The following is a 17,553-nucleotide window of genomic DNA, read 5'->3' on the forward strand; positions in this document are numbered from 1 at the left end:
GTCCAAACAAATATTTACTCAGCACCTGTCATGTGTACTTGTGCTAGGTTCTGCGCATGTTAAGAGGCCTGCAACCCAGCCCTGCACTATGCCACAATGTGCTCTGTCCTATAACACAGACAGCACCAAAGGCCCGAGGCAGCGTCATGGCTAGCACATTAGGCACCTCTGTGCCAGTTCACAATGGGTATCTGGGCAAGTCAAGCAGGGGCTGGATTTCAGCCCCACTTGCCCCCTTGGCCAGGCACTTCTGTGCAGCGTCTAATAGGCCTCACTGTCTAAGGCAGCCCTGCAGTGGCCCTGGAAGGACCCTGAATTCTGTTTTGGTAGTGAAAGGTTGGGAGAAGAGAAGTTTAAATAATGGGAGGAGAGAAAACTAAAAATCATTTCCACAATACTATGCTCCTGATCATTTTAATTAGGTAGAAGTCAGGATCACAGAGCCCATTTTAGCTTTACTAACAATGCATCCAGATTACTATACAAGTGTTCCAGACATAACATATGAGGGCTAACCTCACAAACTGCCCTAACAAAACAGCCCTAAGCAGGCTGCCCACAACAAAACAAACTCCAGGCTCCAACAACTGCCTGCGACCAGATTTCAGTCCTGTTGGAAAGGACTTGGCCTGGGCCATCTTCATTAGCTTCTGGACTCAGCACTTCAAACTGTGAGTTCTCTGCCTTGGGAACCTGAAACTGGCAGGACTCAAACCCAGGGACCCCTCCAAAGAAATCCAGCCCTGTGATAGATCCAGACAGCAACTGAGTCCCCCTGAGGGGGTCCAGTCTGCCCATTCACCAGGAACCAGAACTCCCCCGGAAGTGCAATCCCTCTTAGTAGAAAAAAATAGGCCAAGAGTCTTAAGAATCCAGTAATTGAGCTGTGGGTTTAGTAATCTGAACGAGGACCCTCTGTAGCACAATTAACCTGGGCCTAATCTTCTCCCAGCTCCCTAAACCAGGGAACTGCTAGATGAAATAACATCTTTCATGTTAAGGTCATCCTTACTGCACACTACTCTGTGCCTCCCTTCCAATAAGTCCATCTCACACTAGTACCCGCCCTCCCCAGCCTTTCCATAGAACCCTCTGCCACAGTGCTGGTGGTGCATTAACTCTGCAGTACTCGTTAGGAAGGAGGGCTTTGGAGCCAGATTTCTTGGGTTTAAGTCCCAGCTCTGCCTCTTAACTTGCTGTATTTCCTTAATCAAGGTCCTTATTCTTTCTACATCTCAGTTTTGACATTGGAAAAATTGAGATGATACTGCTAGCACCTACCTCACAGAGTTGGTTTAAGGATTCAATAAGTAAAGCCCCTAGAAAGTATCTACCAATATAAATACTGTGATTGCTTTTCTGCTATTATGAAGAACAAGAAGAGGCAGGAAAGGAGGAAGTAACAAGCAGTAACCTAAGAGTATGTGTATTATTTCAGTTACTCTTCACAGCAAATCCAAGAGGAGGTTCCTCTTACTGTCCTCACTCTACTGATGAGAAAAGTGAGGCACTGAAAAGGCAACTAACTTGCCAAAGTTACACAGAATAGTTGGTGAAGCCAAGGAGTTCAACCCAAAGCCTGCAGCACTCAACCATGAAACAAACTCCTCTACATCCACAAAAGCTCTGTTAAATGTACCCTCTATCTTGTGGCCTAACTCAATCCCTTGAAACCACCCTCCCCCACTCTTGGGCCACAACCGTCCCACTCCTTTCAAGACTCAGGACAATACACTCTATCCAGTGTCCTCTACTGCTACCTGTTAATGATGTCAACCAACCCTGCCTCATTCACTAAGGATTTCTGATATCTGGCTCAGTCTTTCACTCAAACACAAGCCCTGCTATGGTCCTGGTGACTTCTTCCATGAGGATGATCCATCTGACACTTTGGCTGTATTTCCTCTGCTGCCTCATGATCTCCCCATCTTTTACCTGCTGCCAGCCATAGCCGCACCCTGGGGCCTCCCCTTGGAGAGTCTACCTCTGCAGTCTTCAGTTCACACCCCTATTGTCTAACCACATTGAACTTTCTTTCCCTCCAGTTTTCTGACTTGTTACTCCTTACAACATTTATGGTTCAGCCTTATCAAGATAACCAGTCCCTTCCATCTTCTACTTTCTATTTGCTGTTCCTTCCTTCCTTTCCAATAACTCAGATTCAGTCTATCATTTCAAACATTCTCTTACCAGTGTACTAAGTTTCCGCACCCCATTGTCTACCTATGGATTCACCTTAGATTGGGAAAAACCCTAACCCTTACCAATCTAATTGCCCACCTTCTTAAAACTACATCTAGACAGCTACAAAGGCTACAAGGAAAGAAAAAAGAAATCACACAACCATCTAAATGTGTACCAAGTCATGGTCTGTGACTTCAGCACCACACAACTACCAACCCTCTGTGTCCCTGGTCATCCTCGGCCCTCAGTCTTCACTGCAGCGTCTTCAATCCTCCTCAGCTAAAGCCCCTACCTGACCACATTTCAGTCACTCTTGGCAAAATGACCTCACATGCTACTTCACCAGCACTGCACCATCTCTAGTCCCATTGAAGGAAAGCCACCCCCCAACCTTCCTGCCCCTCCAGTTCCAGCCCTTTCTCTTCTCTTTCCTGGTGAATGTCTCACAAAACATTCATTGGAGCAGCATCATTTCCTCATTTCCCACTCCTCCACTAATCGGCACCCCGAGAAGGCCGATGACAGCCCTCTGGCCAAGGTCACCACTGACATGAATTCAGTGGTCATTTTCCAGTCATTATCTTCCGTGATCTCTGGTCAACGTTTACCAAAATTGGCCACTTTCTCCTTTTGGAAAGTCTCTATCCTCAGCCTGCTTGACATTACACTCCCCAGGTTTCCTTCCAGCCTCTCAGTTCTCTTTCTCCCAGGCTCCTCTTTCTGGTTGTTGTTGGTACTTTTTTTTCTTTCTTTCTTTTCATTTTTTGTTTCAAGATGGGGTCTTGTTCTGTCACCCAGGCTGGAGTGCCATGGCATGATCATGGCTCACTGAAGCCTCAACATCCCAGACTCAGGTGATCCTCCTGCCTCAGCCTCCCAGGTAGCTGGGGCCACAGGTGAATGCCACCATGCCTGGCTATCTTATTTTTTTGTAGAGACAGGGGTCTCACTATGTTGTCCAGTATAGTCTCAAACACCTGGTCCCAAGTGATCCTCCCACCTTGGCCTCCAAAAGTGCTGAGATTACAGACACAAGCCACCATGCCTGGCTGCCAAGCTCCTCTTTGGTTCCTTTTCTTTGGTGATCCCATAAAAGCTGCATGTGTACTACATGCCAGCAGTGGCTGAGGCCATATGCATCCTCAAGTCTTCTCCCTTCCCACACAACTGAGCCCTCATGCACGGCTATGGCTTCAGCTACCATCTAAGTGGTTGCAAATGTAAGCTCAGACATTAACCAGACCTAGGTTCAAATTCTGGCTCCACCACATCTTAGGCACAACACTGAATTTCTCTAAGCTTCAGTTTTCTAATCTCTAAAATGATAATAGTAAATGTATATCATATAAATAACACTGAGCACTGTGCCTCCCATAAAATATTAATAATATAGTTACAGTATGCAACAATAAATGTTAGCTATTAGCTTTTTTTGTTTTGTTTTTTTGAGACGGAGTCTCGCTCTGTCGCCAGGCTAGAGTGCAGTGGCGCGATCTCAGCTCACTGCAATCTTTGCCTCCTGGGTTCAAGCAATTCTCCTGCCTCAGCCTCCCGAGTAGCTGGAACTAAAGGCGCGCACCACCATGCCTGGCTAATTTTTTGTATTTTAGTAGAGACGGGGTTTCACCATGTTGGCCAGGATGGTCTCGATTTCCTGACCTCATGATCCACACGCCTAGGCCTCCCAAAGTGCTGGGATTACAGGCATGAGCCACCGCGCCCGGCCCTAGGTATTAGTTTTAACTACATCTCCAAATCTCACCTCTGAGTTTCCATTTACCTACGTGAAATCTCAAGTTGAATTACTGCACAAGCAGTTCAAACTCAGTCACTCTGAAATCAAACTTCTCCCTTTCCCACCCAACCTGCTATTTCTTCGGGATTACAGATCACAGTGCATGACCCCATTACCCACCTCAATACCTACAGTGGTTTTAAAACATGTCCAAAAATTCTTCAACCTTCCTCCCACTAAGAGATATCTCTCTTCTGCCCTTGAACCTAGCAATGCCTTTCTGACTATCTTGATGAAAAGAACACAGTAAAAGTGACACTGCATCACTGTTGAGGATTGGGTAGAAAAGACCAGGCAGTTTCTGCCAGTTTCTCTTGGTACATTTGCTCTGTGAACCTTCAGCCTCAATATGAAAAGTCCAGCTATCTTGAGGCCATCACACAGAAAGACCACATGAAGAGAGATGCCCCGGGGGCCACCCTTGTCCAGCACCCAGCTGTTGAAATGTACTTAGCCCAGATGCCAGGCATGTGTATGAAGCCTTGAGGTGACCCCACCCTCCATCTGTTTACAACTTCATGAGGGATCCTGGACAAGAACTGCCTAGTTGAACCCAGTCAACCCCCGATTCACGAGTAAAATACATTGTTATTGTGTTAAACTATTGTTTTAAGGTGGTTCATTACTCAGTATTAGATAACCAGAACAATGCTCAAACCAAAAACCTAAGAATTATCCCTGAGATCTATTCTGTTGTCATCTTCCACATCCAATTACAAAATTCTGGCAATTCTTAAATGTTGCCTGAATCCATCTACATTTCTGCATCCCTCCTGCCCCTTCCTGGTTGTGAACACCATCATCTCATTTCTGGATCAGGACATCTTCCTAACTAGTCTTGCTCCAGTCTGCCCTCCCTTTCCAATCCTTCTCTGCACTGCAGACAGATCTGACCATGTCATTGCAGGCAAACATTTAGGGTTTACATGACCCTAGCTGGGCTCTGCAGCTTCATGTCTAGCACTGCTCCAAACCCTGCTCCAAAAACACAGAACCCCTGGAATTCCTTGAAGTCATGGGGTTACTCACCCCCAAATCTCCACACAGCTATTCCTTTTGCCTGGCTCTGGCCCTGCCTGTCACTGGGCCAACTTTACTCAGCTTCAATGTTGCAGACGTTAAAAGACTCCCCTGGGAAGTTCTCTTTGGCCCTGGAATCTAGGTTAGGTTCCCTTTCATGTGCTACCCTAGTCATCTTTATTTCCCTCCAGATAGACTATGCTACTCCAAAATGTAACTGTTTATTTTTCATCCTACAGGAGCATAAGCACCTTGAGGGCAGACCAACGTCTTATTCACTCAACTTTTTTTTAAAGGGAAAAAAGCAAATTTAAAAAGATAGGACATTATGTTCCAATTTTGATAAAATTCTTAAAGCACACAAAATGATACTATATATGGTTTACACCCACATGCATATATGATAAAAAGCCAAAAACATGCATGAGACTGTTACTAACCTTGGGATAGTGGTCACCACTGAGAAGGGTGGAGGAGGAAGCATGCAGGGAACAGGAGTCTTTAGTTTCATTTAAAGATCACCAGAGTTTTGAAATCAAAATGGCAAAATGTTAACACCTGTTCAATCAGGAAGGCAGGTACACAAAAGTCTGTTATATTATTTTCTGTACTTTTCTGAGTACTTAAAATAATTCATAATTAGAAATAAAACTCTGAAAGAACTGTATCCCTGTTTAGCTCCTGACTCCATGTCTACACTGATTAGGAACAGGTATAGACCTCCAATGCCTCAATCAACGGTCCTGGAGTGCCTCCAGATTGTCACTCCCTTCCCCGAGAAAGAGGCCAGAGCAGCAGCTCTCCTGTTGAAAAAAGAACGCAGGGGAATCCCTTTCGGAGAGACATGGACACAATTAGTGGGATAAGTCCTCAACTCTGAAAGCAGCAGTCCAGAGGTCTAGGTACAGAGGAACTTGATAAATGAGAGTGGCTTGCAAATGCAACTTTTCAGATGCTGAGTTACTATCAAAATCATGTAGGAGTGTTTGGCTCTATGAGCCACAGGGCAGAACACCTACCTTTATGCACAGTGAAGCAGAGAGTGGGTAATCAGTGAAAATAAAATCAGTGAGCAGACTCCCACCTCAAACACAAACCCACACAACTTTCCCAGTGGGAGCTGCACTGTCACTGAGTTCCCAGAGGGCCTCTCACAGGCAACCAGGTGACAGAAACAATCGAGTGATGCCTCAATTTCCAGAATTGTTATCTATGGTTCGCACAGTCTCTCTCACTCATCCTCCCAATAATTATTAATTATAATAGGTAAGCAGCACCAAAGAATGCTCATGGCCATGGTCTTAGAATCAGACAAGCTCACACCCTGACCCTGACCCTCCCCTGGTTATGCAATTCTGGGCAACACTCAACCTTTCAGAGTCTCAAGTTTCCTCTTTTCTAAGTTGCCATGCCTTTGTAAGTCAGCAATACCTGGTTAACAGGACTATTAGGAAGATTAAATTTGGTGATCCAAGTAAAACACTCTGCACTGTAAATGGTACACAGTCCTGTATTTACCAGACACCAGACTAGATTCCAGTGATAAAATGGTGATTCAGATGGTCAGGGAACCAGCAATGATGCAGGTTACAGACAAAGATGCCAGTTATGTATTTAGTGCTAGAAATCTGAACTGGCCTTATAAATTGTGGGGCCCAGTGCAAAATAAAAACGCAAAGCCCTGTTCTAAAATTAAGATTTTTTTTCAGGATAGTGACCAAAGAGCAGTAAACCAAGCACGGGGCTCTTCTGAACCCAGTGGTTGCACAGCTGGGAAGCCAGCCCTGCTAAAAGTAGATGTGCCTAGGTACTTTACAGACACTCAGAAAATGAGGGTCAACCAGAACTGGGCTTCTTAGACTCATCCAAACACCTGGGGCATTTGGAGAGATGACAGGGGAGAGCCACGTCATAACACAGGGGGCTGCAGGATCCAAAATAAAAGCCCCTCAATAATTTAATTTGTGGGAGGTATCAGAAGAAATTCCCATTTCTTGTCACCTACAACAGTTACAAGACCTTCCCTAACAAGCTTTCCTTCTCTTTAGTCTACCTTAGAAATAAATCCTTTATAAAGTTAATACCATCAGGAGATTTTGCCCGGCTGAAGTCCAAAAGCAACAGGCTGCTTATGGCCTGGTGTCTGCTGGGAACAGCCGACTTCCCAGGCAGCACGTGGCAAAGGAACATAGCAGTCTCAGTACCTCTTCAAAAGAAACGGGGCTGAGCACGATGGCTCACACCTGTGATCCCAGCACTTTGGGAAGCTGAGATAGGTGGATCGCTTGAGGTCAGGAGATCGAGACCAGCCTGGGCAACATGGTGAAACCCCGTCTCTACCAAAACATACAAAAATTAACCACATGCCTATAGTCCCAGCTACTCAGGAGGCTTAGGTGGGATAATTGCTTGAACCTGGGAGGCAGAGGTTGTAATGAGCTGAGATCAAGCCACAGAACTCTAGCCTGGATGACAGAGTGAGACCCTGTCAAGCAAGCAAGCAACCAAGCAAGAAAGCAAGAGAAACTAAGCAAGCAAGAAACAAACAAACAAACTGGGGCTTGGGGCAGGTAGGAATGTGCCCCTGAAAGTGACACTAGGGGACTGAGTAAGGAGATTGCACCACTGCACTCCAGCCTGGATGACAGAGTGAGACCCTGTCAAAAAATAAAAAAAAAGAAGAGGAGAGGAAAAAAAGAAGAATGAGGAGGAGAGGGGAGAGGAAGGGAGGAGAGGGTGGTGGGGAGGGGAGAAAAACGAAACGAAACAAAACTGGGGCTTGGGGCAGGTAGGAATGTGCCCCGAAAGTGACACTAGAGGGCTGAGTAAGGAGGTTGCCTGAAAATCTATATGTGGTCACCTGATGGAACATTAGATACTGAAGATCACCTCAGTGACTGACCAGGGTAAGGAGAGTGTAAGGCAGGAGTTCCCAGCACACAACATAGTTCTCTTCCTAGCCAGCCTTCTCTGTAACAATCACCTGCCACAGTCCTTGGGGACAAGGGCACATCAGCCAGCCTGCTCATGGCCACTGCTTTCTTTAACATAGCAGTGGTCAAGTACCACTTTTCTGTACCTGTTTACTTAAGAAGCAATATACTAAAAATTTTGAGTGCATCCCAACTGCTTTAACACCAAGCTGCCGAGCCTCTGCCCAACACAAAGGAACTACTTGTAGGTAGAAGGCAATGAAGAGGGAGGGCCCTGGGGCCACAAGCGCAGTTCAACTATTTGCTAGCTGTGTGAACTTGAGGAAATGACACAACCTCCCTGAGTCTCAGTTTAATGCTATGACACATGCAAAGCACTTAGAACACTGACACAGAGTAAGTGTTCAACAAATGTTAACAGATTTTGCCCTCCTAATTATAACTCATATGCTTATCTCCTCTCACCCCCCACCCCAGCACTGCCCACATGCCAACAAGCATGTGGCTTTGACATCTTTCAGAATGCAAGTCCCTGGAGGGCATGAATCAAGGTCCCTATGTGTCCTCTCCAAGGGCTCATGCTGTTAGACTAGAGCCACAGAAGTTTGGGAACCAGACCTAACACCTTTGGAGAAAAGTTCCTACCTAATGGTATGGATTTGCTCAAAACATTTTTGCTATGTGAACTCCATATATGGTAGATCTGTTTATTGTGCTCAGATAATTTTTATCTTATAAATTATTAAGAAAGGAATATTTAATGTGACTGCCTAATCCAGTCGACATTTAGACTAAAAAGTGTTTGACCTACATTATCACTTTACAGTTAGTCAAAATAAATACAACTTACAATGTTCATAGATATTCAGAGTTTAAAACAATGTACTTTTTTATCAATAAAGAAGTTCAGTTCACAGATAACTGAACATAATATGAAATCACAAATGTACCTTCACTCCTCTTTTCAAGGAGGATCCTTGACAATTTCATAGTGCCTGTGGGCTCTCCCTTTGGTAGTACATTATGGGTTTCTATTGTTGGTTAGTTAGCTGGTTTTTATCTGCAAATGGTGAGAGATTTGTTGAATCGACCCAATTCTCTGCAACATCTTCCCCACTGACACAAAAATTTTTATGATGGCAGATACAGCCTATAATCAAGAAACTAAATAGGTCAGGTCTACCAGTCTTTACAAAGAAATCTTATTAAACTAACCTTATCAAATCTAATCTTATTAAATGCCAAACACTGGCCAGGCGCGGTGGCTCATGCCTGTAATCCCAGCACTTTGGGAGGCCGAGGCAGGTAGATCACCTGAAGTCAGGAGTTTGAGACCAGCCTGGCCAACATGGTGAAACCCCATCTCTACTAAACATATAAAAATTAGCTGGGCATGGTAGTGAGTATCTGTAATCCCAGTTACTTAGGAGGCTGAGACAGGAGAATTGCTTGAACCCAGGAGGCAGAGGTTGCAATGAGCCGAAATCACCCCACTGCACTCCACCCTGGGTGACAAGAGAGAAACTCTGTCTCAAAAAAAAAAAAAAAATCCCCAACATGGTACAGTAGTTTCCCCTCATCCATGGGGGATATATTCCAAGTCCCAGTGGATACCTAAAACCACAGATAGTACTGAGCTGTCATAGAACTAACTAACATAGCAAATAGCACACTATATTTTTTCCTATACACACACACCTATGATGAAGTTTAATGTGTAAATTAGGAACAGTAAGTGATTAATAACTAATAATAAAAGTGAACAATTATAACAATATACTATAATAAAAGTTGTGTGAATGTGGTCTCTCTCTCTCTCTTAAAATATATTATTGTACTGTACTCACCTATTTTGAGACCTCGGTGGACCATGGTTAGCTGAAATTTTGAAAAGTAAAACTGGATAGGAGGGTGGGGGCTACTATATACAAATGCAATGAATATTAACTGACAATTAGCAGTGGCTCAAGCCTGTAATCCCAGCACTTTGGGAGGCCGAGACGGGCGGATCACGAGGTCAGGAGATCCAGACCATCCTGGCTAACACGGTGAAACCCCATCTCTACTAAAAAAATAAAAAAGCCAGCTGAAATGAGTGGCGAGAGCCACCATTCCCAGCCCCTACTCAGGGAGGCTGAGGGCAAAATGTTGAGGAACCAAGGAGAGAGACTTACGATGGGCTGAGAGATAAATGCACCATATCTAACCTAGGCAACAGAAACTGAGACTCATCTAACGCTCAAAAAAAAAAAAGACAATTAGCATCCAAGACTTATCAACCATTTTTACTTACGTGCATTTTCAAATTAAGTTTATATTTTAGTTATGAAATAAACACATAATATGAGAGAGAAATGCTGCAAAATAAAGCTTACATCAGAGCTACCCTACTATGTAATTTATGCCTACCCCTACCGGTTCCTCTAGAAACCAAAACACTGAATCCACCAGCCAAGGAAGAGATAATATAGCTGAGCTCATCTCTCCACCTTGTTTCAGAGGCCATACACAAAAATCAGAGCTCCTGTAAATATTGTATTGAATAAATTATTCAGAAAGCGTTTATTTTCATAAACTTGAGAATCTTAAAAGAGTCTTGTGACTTCTGTGTGCTTACAGCTCAGTATTTCCATATGTAAATTAGGGCTAGTTTTAAGGTATGTCAACCACTAAGCAGTAACAGTCATTCTACAGGACGTATAAAAGTAACATCAGCAACATAATCACAATACATTAATGTCTTTTTTTGTATGTCTTGAGACCAAATCTCACTCTGTCGCCCAGGTTGGAGTGCAGTGGTGTGATCTCGGCTCACTGCAACCTCTGCCTCCCGGGTTCAAGCAATTCTCCTGCCTCAGCCTCCCAAGTTGCTGTGATTACAGGCGTGCGCCACCACGCCCAGCTAATTTTTGTATTTTAAGTAGAGATGAGGTTTCTCCATGTCAGCCAGGCTGATCTTGAACTCCTGACCTCAAGTGATCCACCTGTCTCGCCCCCGCAAAGTGCTGGGATTACAGGCATGAGCCACCTTGCCCAGTCACACAATTATTAACATTTTATATTTGAAAAACAACGTACTGTTTACAAATGGCTTTCCCTCCACTATCTCATTTAATCATCACAGGTATTACACAGAGTACAACCAATTCTACCACTGTTGTTTTGATGGTACAAAGGGAAAAAAGGTTAATTCCACATCAACCATCACATGAGTCAAGACAGAAAATTCTGAACTGAATGGAATCTAGAAGTTGATCTTGTCCAACCTCCCAGGAAAACTCGAGAAATGTGTTTTGCTCTTTCATTTTAACCTGACTATTTTCTCCTACCTTATTCAAAAACCTTTGCACATTGTGTTACTAGTTATACCTATGAGAAGAAAGAGTAAGATGCTGATACTGCCTGTTGGGACAGCAGCTAAATGTTTACCCAAAAAACCTGGCAGATGTAAACAAGGCCTTTAAACCCCATCATGAAAGGGGAAAAGTTGTGTGCCCTTCAAGGAAGAATCACTCATCAACCGGAAAACAGATTTTTATGTTTAAATTGTCACCCCAGCTAAACGGATTATATCTTGATCATCTTCAAGTTAAGAGTAAAGGATACATCCTGCATTCCCCAGAACAAAACACCTAATCCAAACAGATTTTATCTTGTCTCTGTTTAAAAACTGGTGGAAAAAAGCAGAATTTCCCTTTCCATTTCATATGCATCTGATTCAACAAATAAAATATTGGGCCCTAACTATTAATACATGCCAACAACCAAGTCAGGCACCGCACCAGGTGATATATCTAATTGATAAGGATTAGCAAATTTCTATTCTTTCCCTGGACTGAAATCAATAAAACCCTGTCTTAAATATTAAAGTATTAACCCTGTCCCTCACCTTGACTGTCACTTCTGAGAACATTTGTTTTAAGAAATGAACAGCGACCTCGAAGATCAGTAGAGCTTCTTCATCTGTTTTAATAACTCAATCCTATTAAAAAGATTAATCCTGTTAAAAAAAAAAAAATAGCACCTCCACCTTTCTCTCCCCTCTTCCTTTCCACTCTCCTCCAAATAAAAAGGTTAAGTGATGACATCCAGCCCAAAGAACAATGAACAACACATACACACATAGAGCTCTCTCTTCCAGTTTCCAACAGGAACAACACAAGACAGTCAAATACTGCTTAAAAAACCATTATTCTTGTCAAGTGCATGGAAAGGGAACTTACTCTAATCCATTCAGCAAAGTCTGGAGTCAAACTTGGAATGAAAGATGCAATTTTTTTTTTTTTTTTTTTTTTCCTGCAAGGTAAGTAAAAGAACTCAGGAATTTTTTTTAATAAGATACCAGATGCAAATAAATTATTATTCCTCAGAAATAAGGCTTTTAATAAACACCACACAGAGTATGCATAAGCAAGCAAATCAATCCGAAAGACAGGAAGAGAAGAATAATGTGTGGCACATCATTTTCTCTCAAAGTCCATAAGCAAAAGTGAACACAAAAAGGCCATCTCGGGAGGGCTAATTTTTTGTTTTGAGATGGTTTTTCTGTTTGTTTCCATCCAGTTTAATGCTAAAGAATTTTCTTAAATCTTTTCACAGGGGACACTTAGCACACTCACAAAAACTAAACTGTTTCCTTTAAGATTTCTTTTCTCACCTCCAAAGAGTAGCCAGTGGCTTTTATGGGGTTGGTCACTGCACTTGTGAATTTTAGACGGATAAAGTGGCAAAATAATGATTTTTTTTAAATATAAAAGTAAAACTAAGATGTATGGCAGGTAAAACTTTCTAAAAAGCCAAGTCAAATTTGGGGCCTGCTGATTTTGACACAAAGCTGTTAGTAAATTGGCAAAGAAATGAATCTGCTTTTAGGGTAACCTTGAGCCCAAGGAAAATAAAAAAGCCAAGTCAAAGTTGTGACCTGTTGATTTGACACAAAGCTGTTAGTAAATTGGCAAAGAAATTAATCTGCTTTTAAGGTAACCTTGAGGCCACAAACATTCCATCCACTCACCTTAAGACTATGTCTATCTAGAGGTTAGCCTGAGTAATTAACCAGAGTTATCAATTTTGTTTTCACTAATCATTTTGATAGGTTTGACACCTCAAAGACGGCTTTGTGATGCAATTTATAAATTTAAAACACATCCAGTAAATAAAGAAAATAATAAAATGTCAGAACCACCTGATTTTCTTTTTTAAGAACTATTTAAGTATTCAAAATTAGCTTTTAGTAGTACAGAATGTCACCCTTTCCTACTTGGTAATTATCCCAACAAACTTTGGCTTTAATTTACGCAGACTGCAAGACAAAAACCATGTATTGTAATATATAAGATAAATTACAAATTAAATCTGTTATTTAACTTAGAAAACAATCTTCTGGACACTTTGGCAGCTCTCTTAACTTACAGGGCACCTTGTATTGTGAAGAGTGTTCATAATCAGACAACCCCCTTAACCAGCTACAGTACTGAGTGAATAATATCCCTTTATCACAAAGATAAAGGAAGTTACTGCCATCAACAAATGAACAACAAAACAGAACTTGAACTCAGAATTTTAGATTCAGCTCCATTCACAAGGCCATGCATTAACTGCAATCACCATCCTTTCCCACCAAGACCATCAAGCTCTGAAGCATTAGGAGAAACATTTTCTTTATGGACACTAAAATAAGCCCAATACACAGATGACAGTACAAAGCCGGTCTGGCGTTTCTTGGCCATCAAAGCATGCACAGACTTTCTCTGTACAGCCTTAAGTGTAATTCCTAGAAGGCACTGGCAAATCTCTGCCAGGCAGAGACTCTGCAGTCGAAAACCGAGTGCATGTGCTCAACAAGATGACAGGAGGGTCAATGTTTCTAACCGTCTACTTCAACTCTGCATGGCAATAGCGGTTCTGCCCAACATGGTAAACAAAGTAATCATATAGAATCGAACACAGTCCCTGTAAATGAGGATCCCCTTAAACGCAAACAAGCAGCTCTGGGGAAACATAATTTCCGCTCGCATAATTCCACTAAGACACACACAGAAGTCCATTTTTAAAATGATGTTCGGTCCCAGCACTGTGCTGACACTTTTCCCACCTAAACTTCTCAGCACAAGCCTGGCCTAAACAGCCGGGTTCCAATCCGTGCACAGTGGAACAGCTGCACGCACCCAAGACCGGAATGGTGGGGCAATACCTGTCCCTACTCAGTCCTGTTCGGACCAGCCTGCGAGGTAGTTTAGACCCGTCTGCTTTATGGTAATGTGCTTTTAAAACCCCGCCACGACCGAGGTCATAGCTTTAGAGATTTAATAACAATCAAATGACTAGGGCTGCTGGGCACTTAGTGAGCCATTCTGGTTATGGCTCTTTAATAGCACCTGGAGTTCTGCTCCAGGGAGAGCGGAAAACTCCCGCTCCCCCGGAAAGAAAGTCCTCTGCGGAGAGCGCAGAGGGAAGCCAGGAAACCGATCGCGGGCAGGGGACGCGCCGCCGCGGCCGCCCCATCTCTCAAGCAGCCCCAGCGCGACCCTCGCCCCGCAGCCGTGCTGGCCCAGGCCGCACCTTTACCTGTCAGCTCCACCACCCGCCGCCCTGGAGGCTGCCCCTCCGAGTCCAGGGCACGGCTTCCGAGCCGGCTGCGGGAGAAAGAACCCCAGAGGCATCCTATCCCAAAGAAAGAAAGCAAAAAGGCTGCTCCTCAAGGCAGGGGGCCATGGGGCACGCCGAGATCCGAGAGGCGACATGCCACCCCTGCCATGCACCTACCAGATAATCCATGTACAGAAACGCCTCAGTTATCCGGAGATCAGACATCCGGCAGCCTGAAGCATCCGGAACGGCTCCGAACCCGGAAAAAAAAGCAGCGTCTCTGGCTGCGAGCGAGCAGCTCCTGAAAAAGCCAGCAACAGCGAAAATAGCCGAAAGCAGCCGACTAGCCGGAGATTACACAAGGGGCGCGGCGATTGGCCAGGCGGGAGGGCAGAAGGAAAGAGGCGCGCTCATTGGCTGCGGCGCCTATAAAAGGCAGGCCCCAGTCGGTGGTGAGAGAGAAACGCGGGAGCGGTGGGGGGTGTGGGTTTGTGTGCGGTGAGCGGAGGAGCCGGGGTTGGGGCGGTGCGGCTGGGGTGGGGGTGGTGCAAGCGGAAGAAAGAGCCAAGAGAGCGGAAAAGCGACTGGTGCTGTCGCCGCCCGAGTTTTGTGTTTCTACAGCTTCCCAGTTGGGTACAGCGAAGCCGAACTCCGTGTTCCCGGGCTGGAGAGCCTTGGTGTCCCCGCCTACCCGCGGTAGGAAGCGAGCGCTGTAACGTGGGAGGCGTGGTTGCCACTGATCATCTCTCTCCCCCGAGAGCCTTCCTAAAGGCTTTGCCGCCACGAGACGGCACCACCGGGAAAGAAGTGTGTGGAAGTGTACCCCGTAAACAGGCAGTCCTGTACGCGACTTAGGGGCAGAAAGACCCTCCGCACTTTTATCATTTGAAACTAAGGCGGACGATTCCAGCCTGGTGTCCCTGAGTATACACAGGCCCCCCCGCGCAGCCAGAGTTGACTGAGGAACCCATCTTCGAACCCCTGCGTAGAATGCCAAACAGTCCTAGGAGAATTGGCTTTCCTCCACGTGAAAAGGAAAAGAAAAACATGTGAGGACTCGCAGTAGTCACTTGTACTCCCCAAACACACGGGAAGAAGTGATCAGTTTGCATGCTTGGAGTGAAATTACACTCAGCACAAATCCAACGCCCCCGAGTCAAATGAGCAATAGAATCTCTGCAAAAAAAAAAAACAAACACAAGTAACAATATTTGTGACCCGATATTATTTCAAGAGGTGAAAACATCTGTAAGATGCATTTGGGACTTGTGCATTTCCTGGTAATGTCAACATCGCATTAAGCTAGTGGGGTTAGGCAGGGAAAGCCTGAATCGGACAAGAAACTGGCTTTTTTTTCTTTTCTTTTCTTTTTTCTTTTTCTTTTTTTTTTTTTTTTTTTTGAGGCTATAAATAACTAGACCATGCCAGACACAGCTATGTACTTAGGCTCAGGTGATTGGAGTGCCCCCCCATTCCCACCCTCAGGGCTTAGGGAGAATGGAAGATAAGGTGGATGCTCTCACCTGTATTAATAGTTAGGGCTTGCATATATACAGTGAAATTTCAAGAGTGAAACTTCATCAACTGAACTCTTTATGAAGTGACTGCCTGACTGTACACATGTTTTAGGAGTTGAATTTTTACTTTCCCCCTAACTTGACACTTCTTTTTTTGTATCCTCAAGAAACAAATTTCCGTACCGTAAGTTTACCTGAGACTACCAAAACAGTTCTGTTAGATAACCGTGACATTAACCCTAAATGTGTATATAACCAATAAGGGCGAAGCAGCCCCCTAGAGGGAGCTGTAGGTTGGTGAGCCAAGTGATTTTACGTATGCTGTCTAATTTCCTAACCTGTTTGCTCAGCTGCAAAACGAGAATTCCTACCACCAGAGAGCTGTGAGTGTTTGGGCGGGGGGCAGGGGGCGGGAAGGGTTGGGGAGGTTGTTTTTGTTTTTTTGAGACAGGGACTCTCTCTGTTGCCCAGGCTGGAGTGCAGTGGTGCGATCTCGGCTCACTGCAACCTCCGCCTCCCCGGCTCAAGCATCCTCCCACCTCAGCCTGCAGAGTCGCTGGGACCACAGGTGTCCACCACTACGCTGGTCTAATTTGTTGTATTTTGGGGGTAGAGACGAGGTCTCACTATGTTGCCCAGGCCTGTTTCTAACTCCTGGACTCAAGCAATCCGCCCGCCTCGGTCTCCCAAAGTGCCATTAGTTCCAATTTTGATTTTCCCTGGCATTCTCTTAATTCAAACACATGTAAGTTTAGAAGAGATTTTCACCTAGATTTTGGAGGAGATGGACGTCCATCAACCTATACTCTTCAGCACAATTTGTTTGAAACTAATTTGGAAAACAAAACCTCTCAATGAGCAGAAATAGTCATGGAACATTTTTTGTTTGTTTTGCTTTGTTTTGCTTTTCCTGGTGAATAAGGACACTTTAAGATAAAGGGCTTGAGTTAGCAAAGAGACACCTTTTGGTCCATTGTCTTAGTGATAAATGGTGTGTTGGCTACAGCCGAGTCAGGCTTTTGAGAGGCCTGTCAGTCTCCCTGCGGAGGAGGATAGCCACTCAGGAGCAGGTGACTTCTGCCTTTCCTTTAAAAGTTAAGCTTAGGGAAAGATAGTCCTGAACAGGTCATTAGGGTCAATGTGGTTCTTGCTGCCTCTAAGAATTAGTATATGGAGCCAAAGCAGGGAGATGAAAGAATATGTTCAAGGAAAAGTTCCAAAGACTGCACCGTAATATTCACTTTATTTCACACAATTTGCACATTCATTATGACTGGCATCAATGAAAACCTTGTAGTCAATGTGATGTATTAAAAAATCACATATTGCATTTTAGGAAAGAGTCCTTATAGAATAACAGCAACAACAGCAACAACAACCTGTAGATTTTGAACTCCATACGGAGCACATTTTTCCATTTGTATGTTTTCTGAGATGTCAATGAGTCTGCCCCTACAGAGGAAAGAGGCTAACTTGACTGAATTGGTATGAACAGATAATACACTACCCACTACAT

General features: G+C 44.2%; 1 protein-coding gene across 1 annotated transcript in view; it reads right to left on the reverse strand.

The window, feature by feature from the left end:
- ARL15 (ADP ribosylation factor like GTPase 15) overlaps positions 1-14,866 on the reverse strand; it is a 394,521-nt gene extending 379,655 nt beyond the window's left edge. The window contains exon 1 of the mRNA XM_017959539.3: positions 14,698-14,866. Coding sequence (XP_017815028.1) covers positions 14,698-14,745 — 48 coding nt within the window. The 5' untranslated portion in view covers positions 14,746-14,866. The remainder of the gene's footprint in view (positions 1-14,697) is intronic.
- Positions 14,867-17,553: the final 2,687 nt, after the last annotated feature.

Source organism: Papio anubis, chromosome 5 (assembly GCF_008728515.1).
Source record: "Papio anubis isolate 15944 chromosome 5, Panubis1.0, whole genome shotgun sequence".
NCBI classification, from domain to species: Eukaryota; Metazoa; Chordata; class Mammalia; order Primates; family Cercopithecidae; genus Papio; species Papio anubis.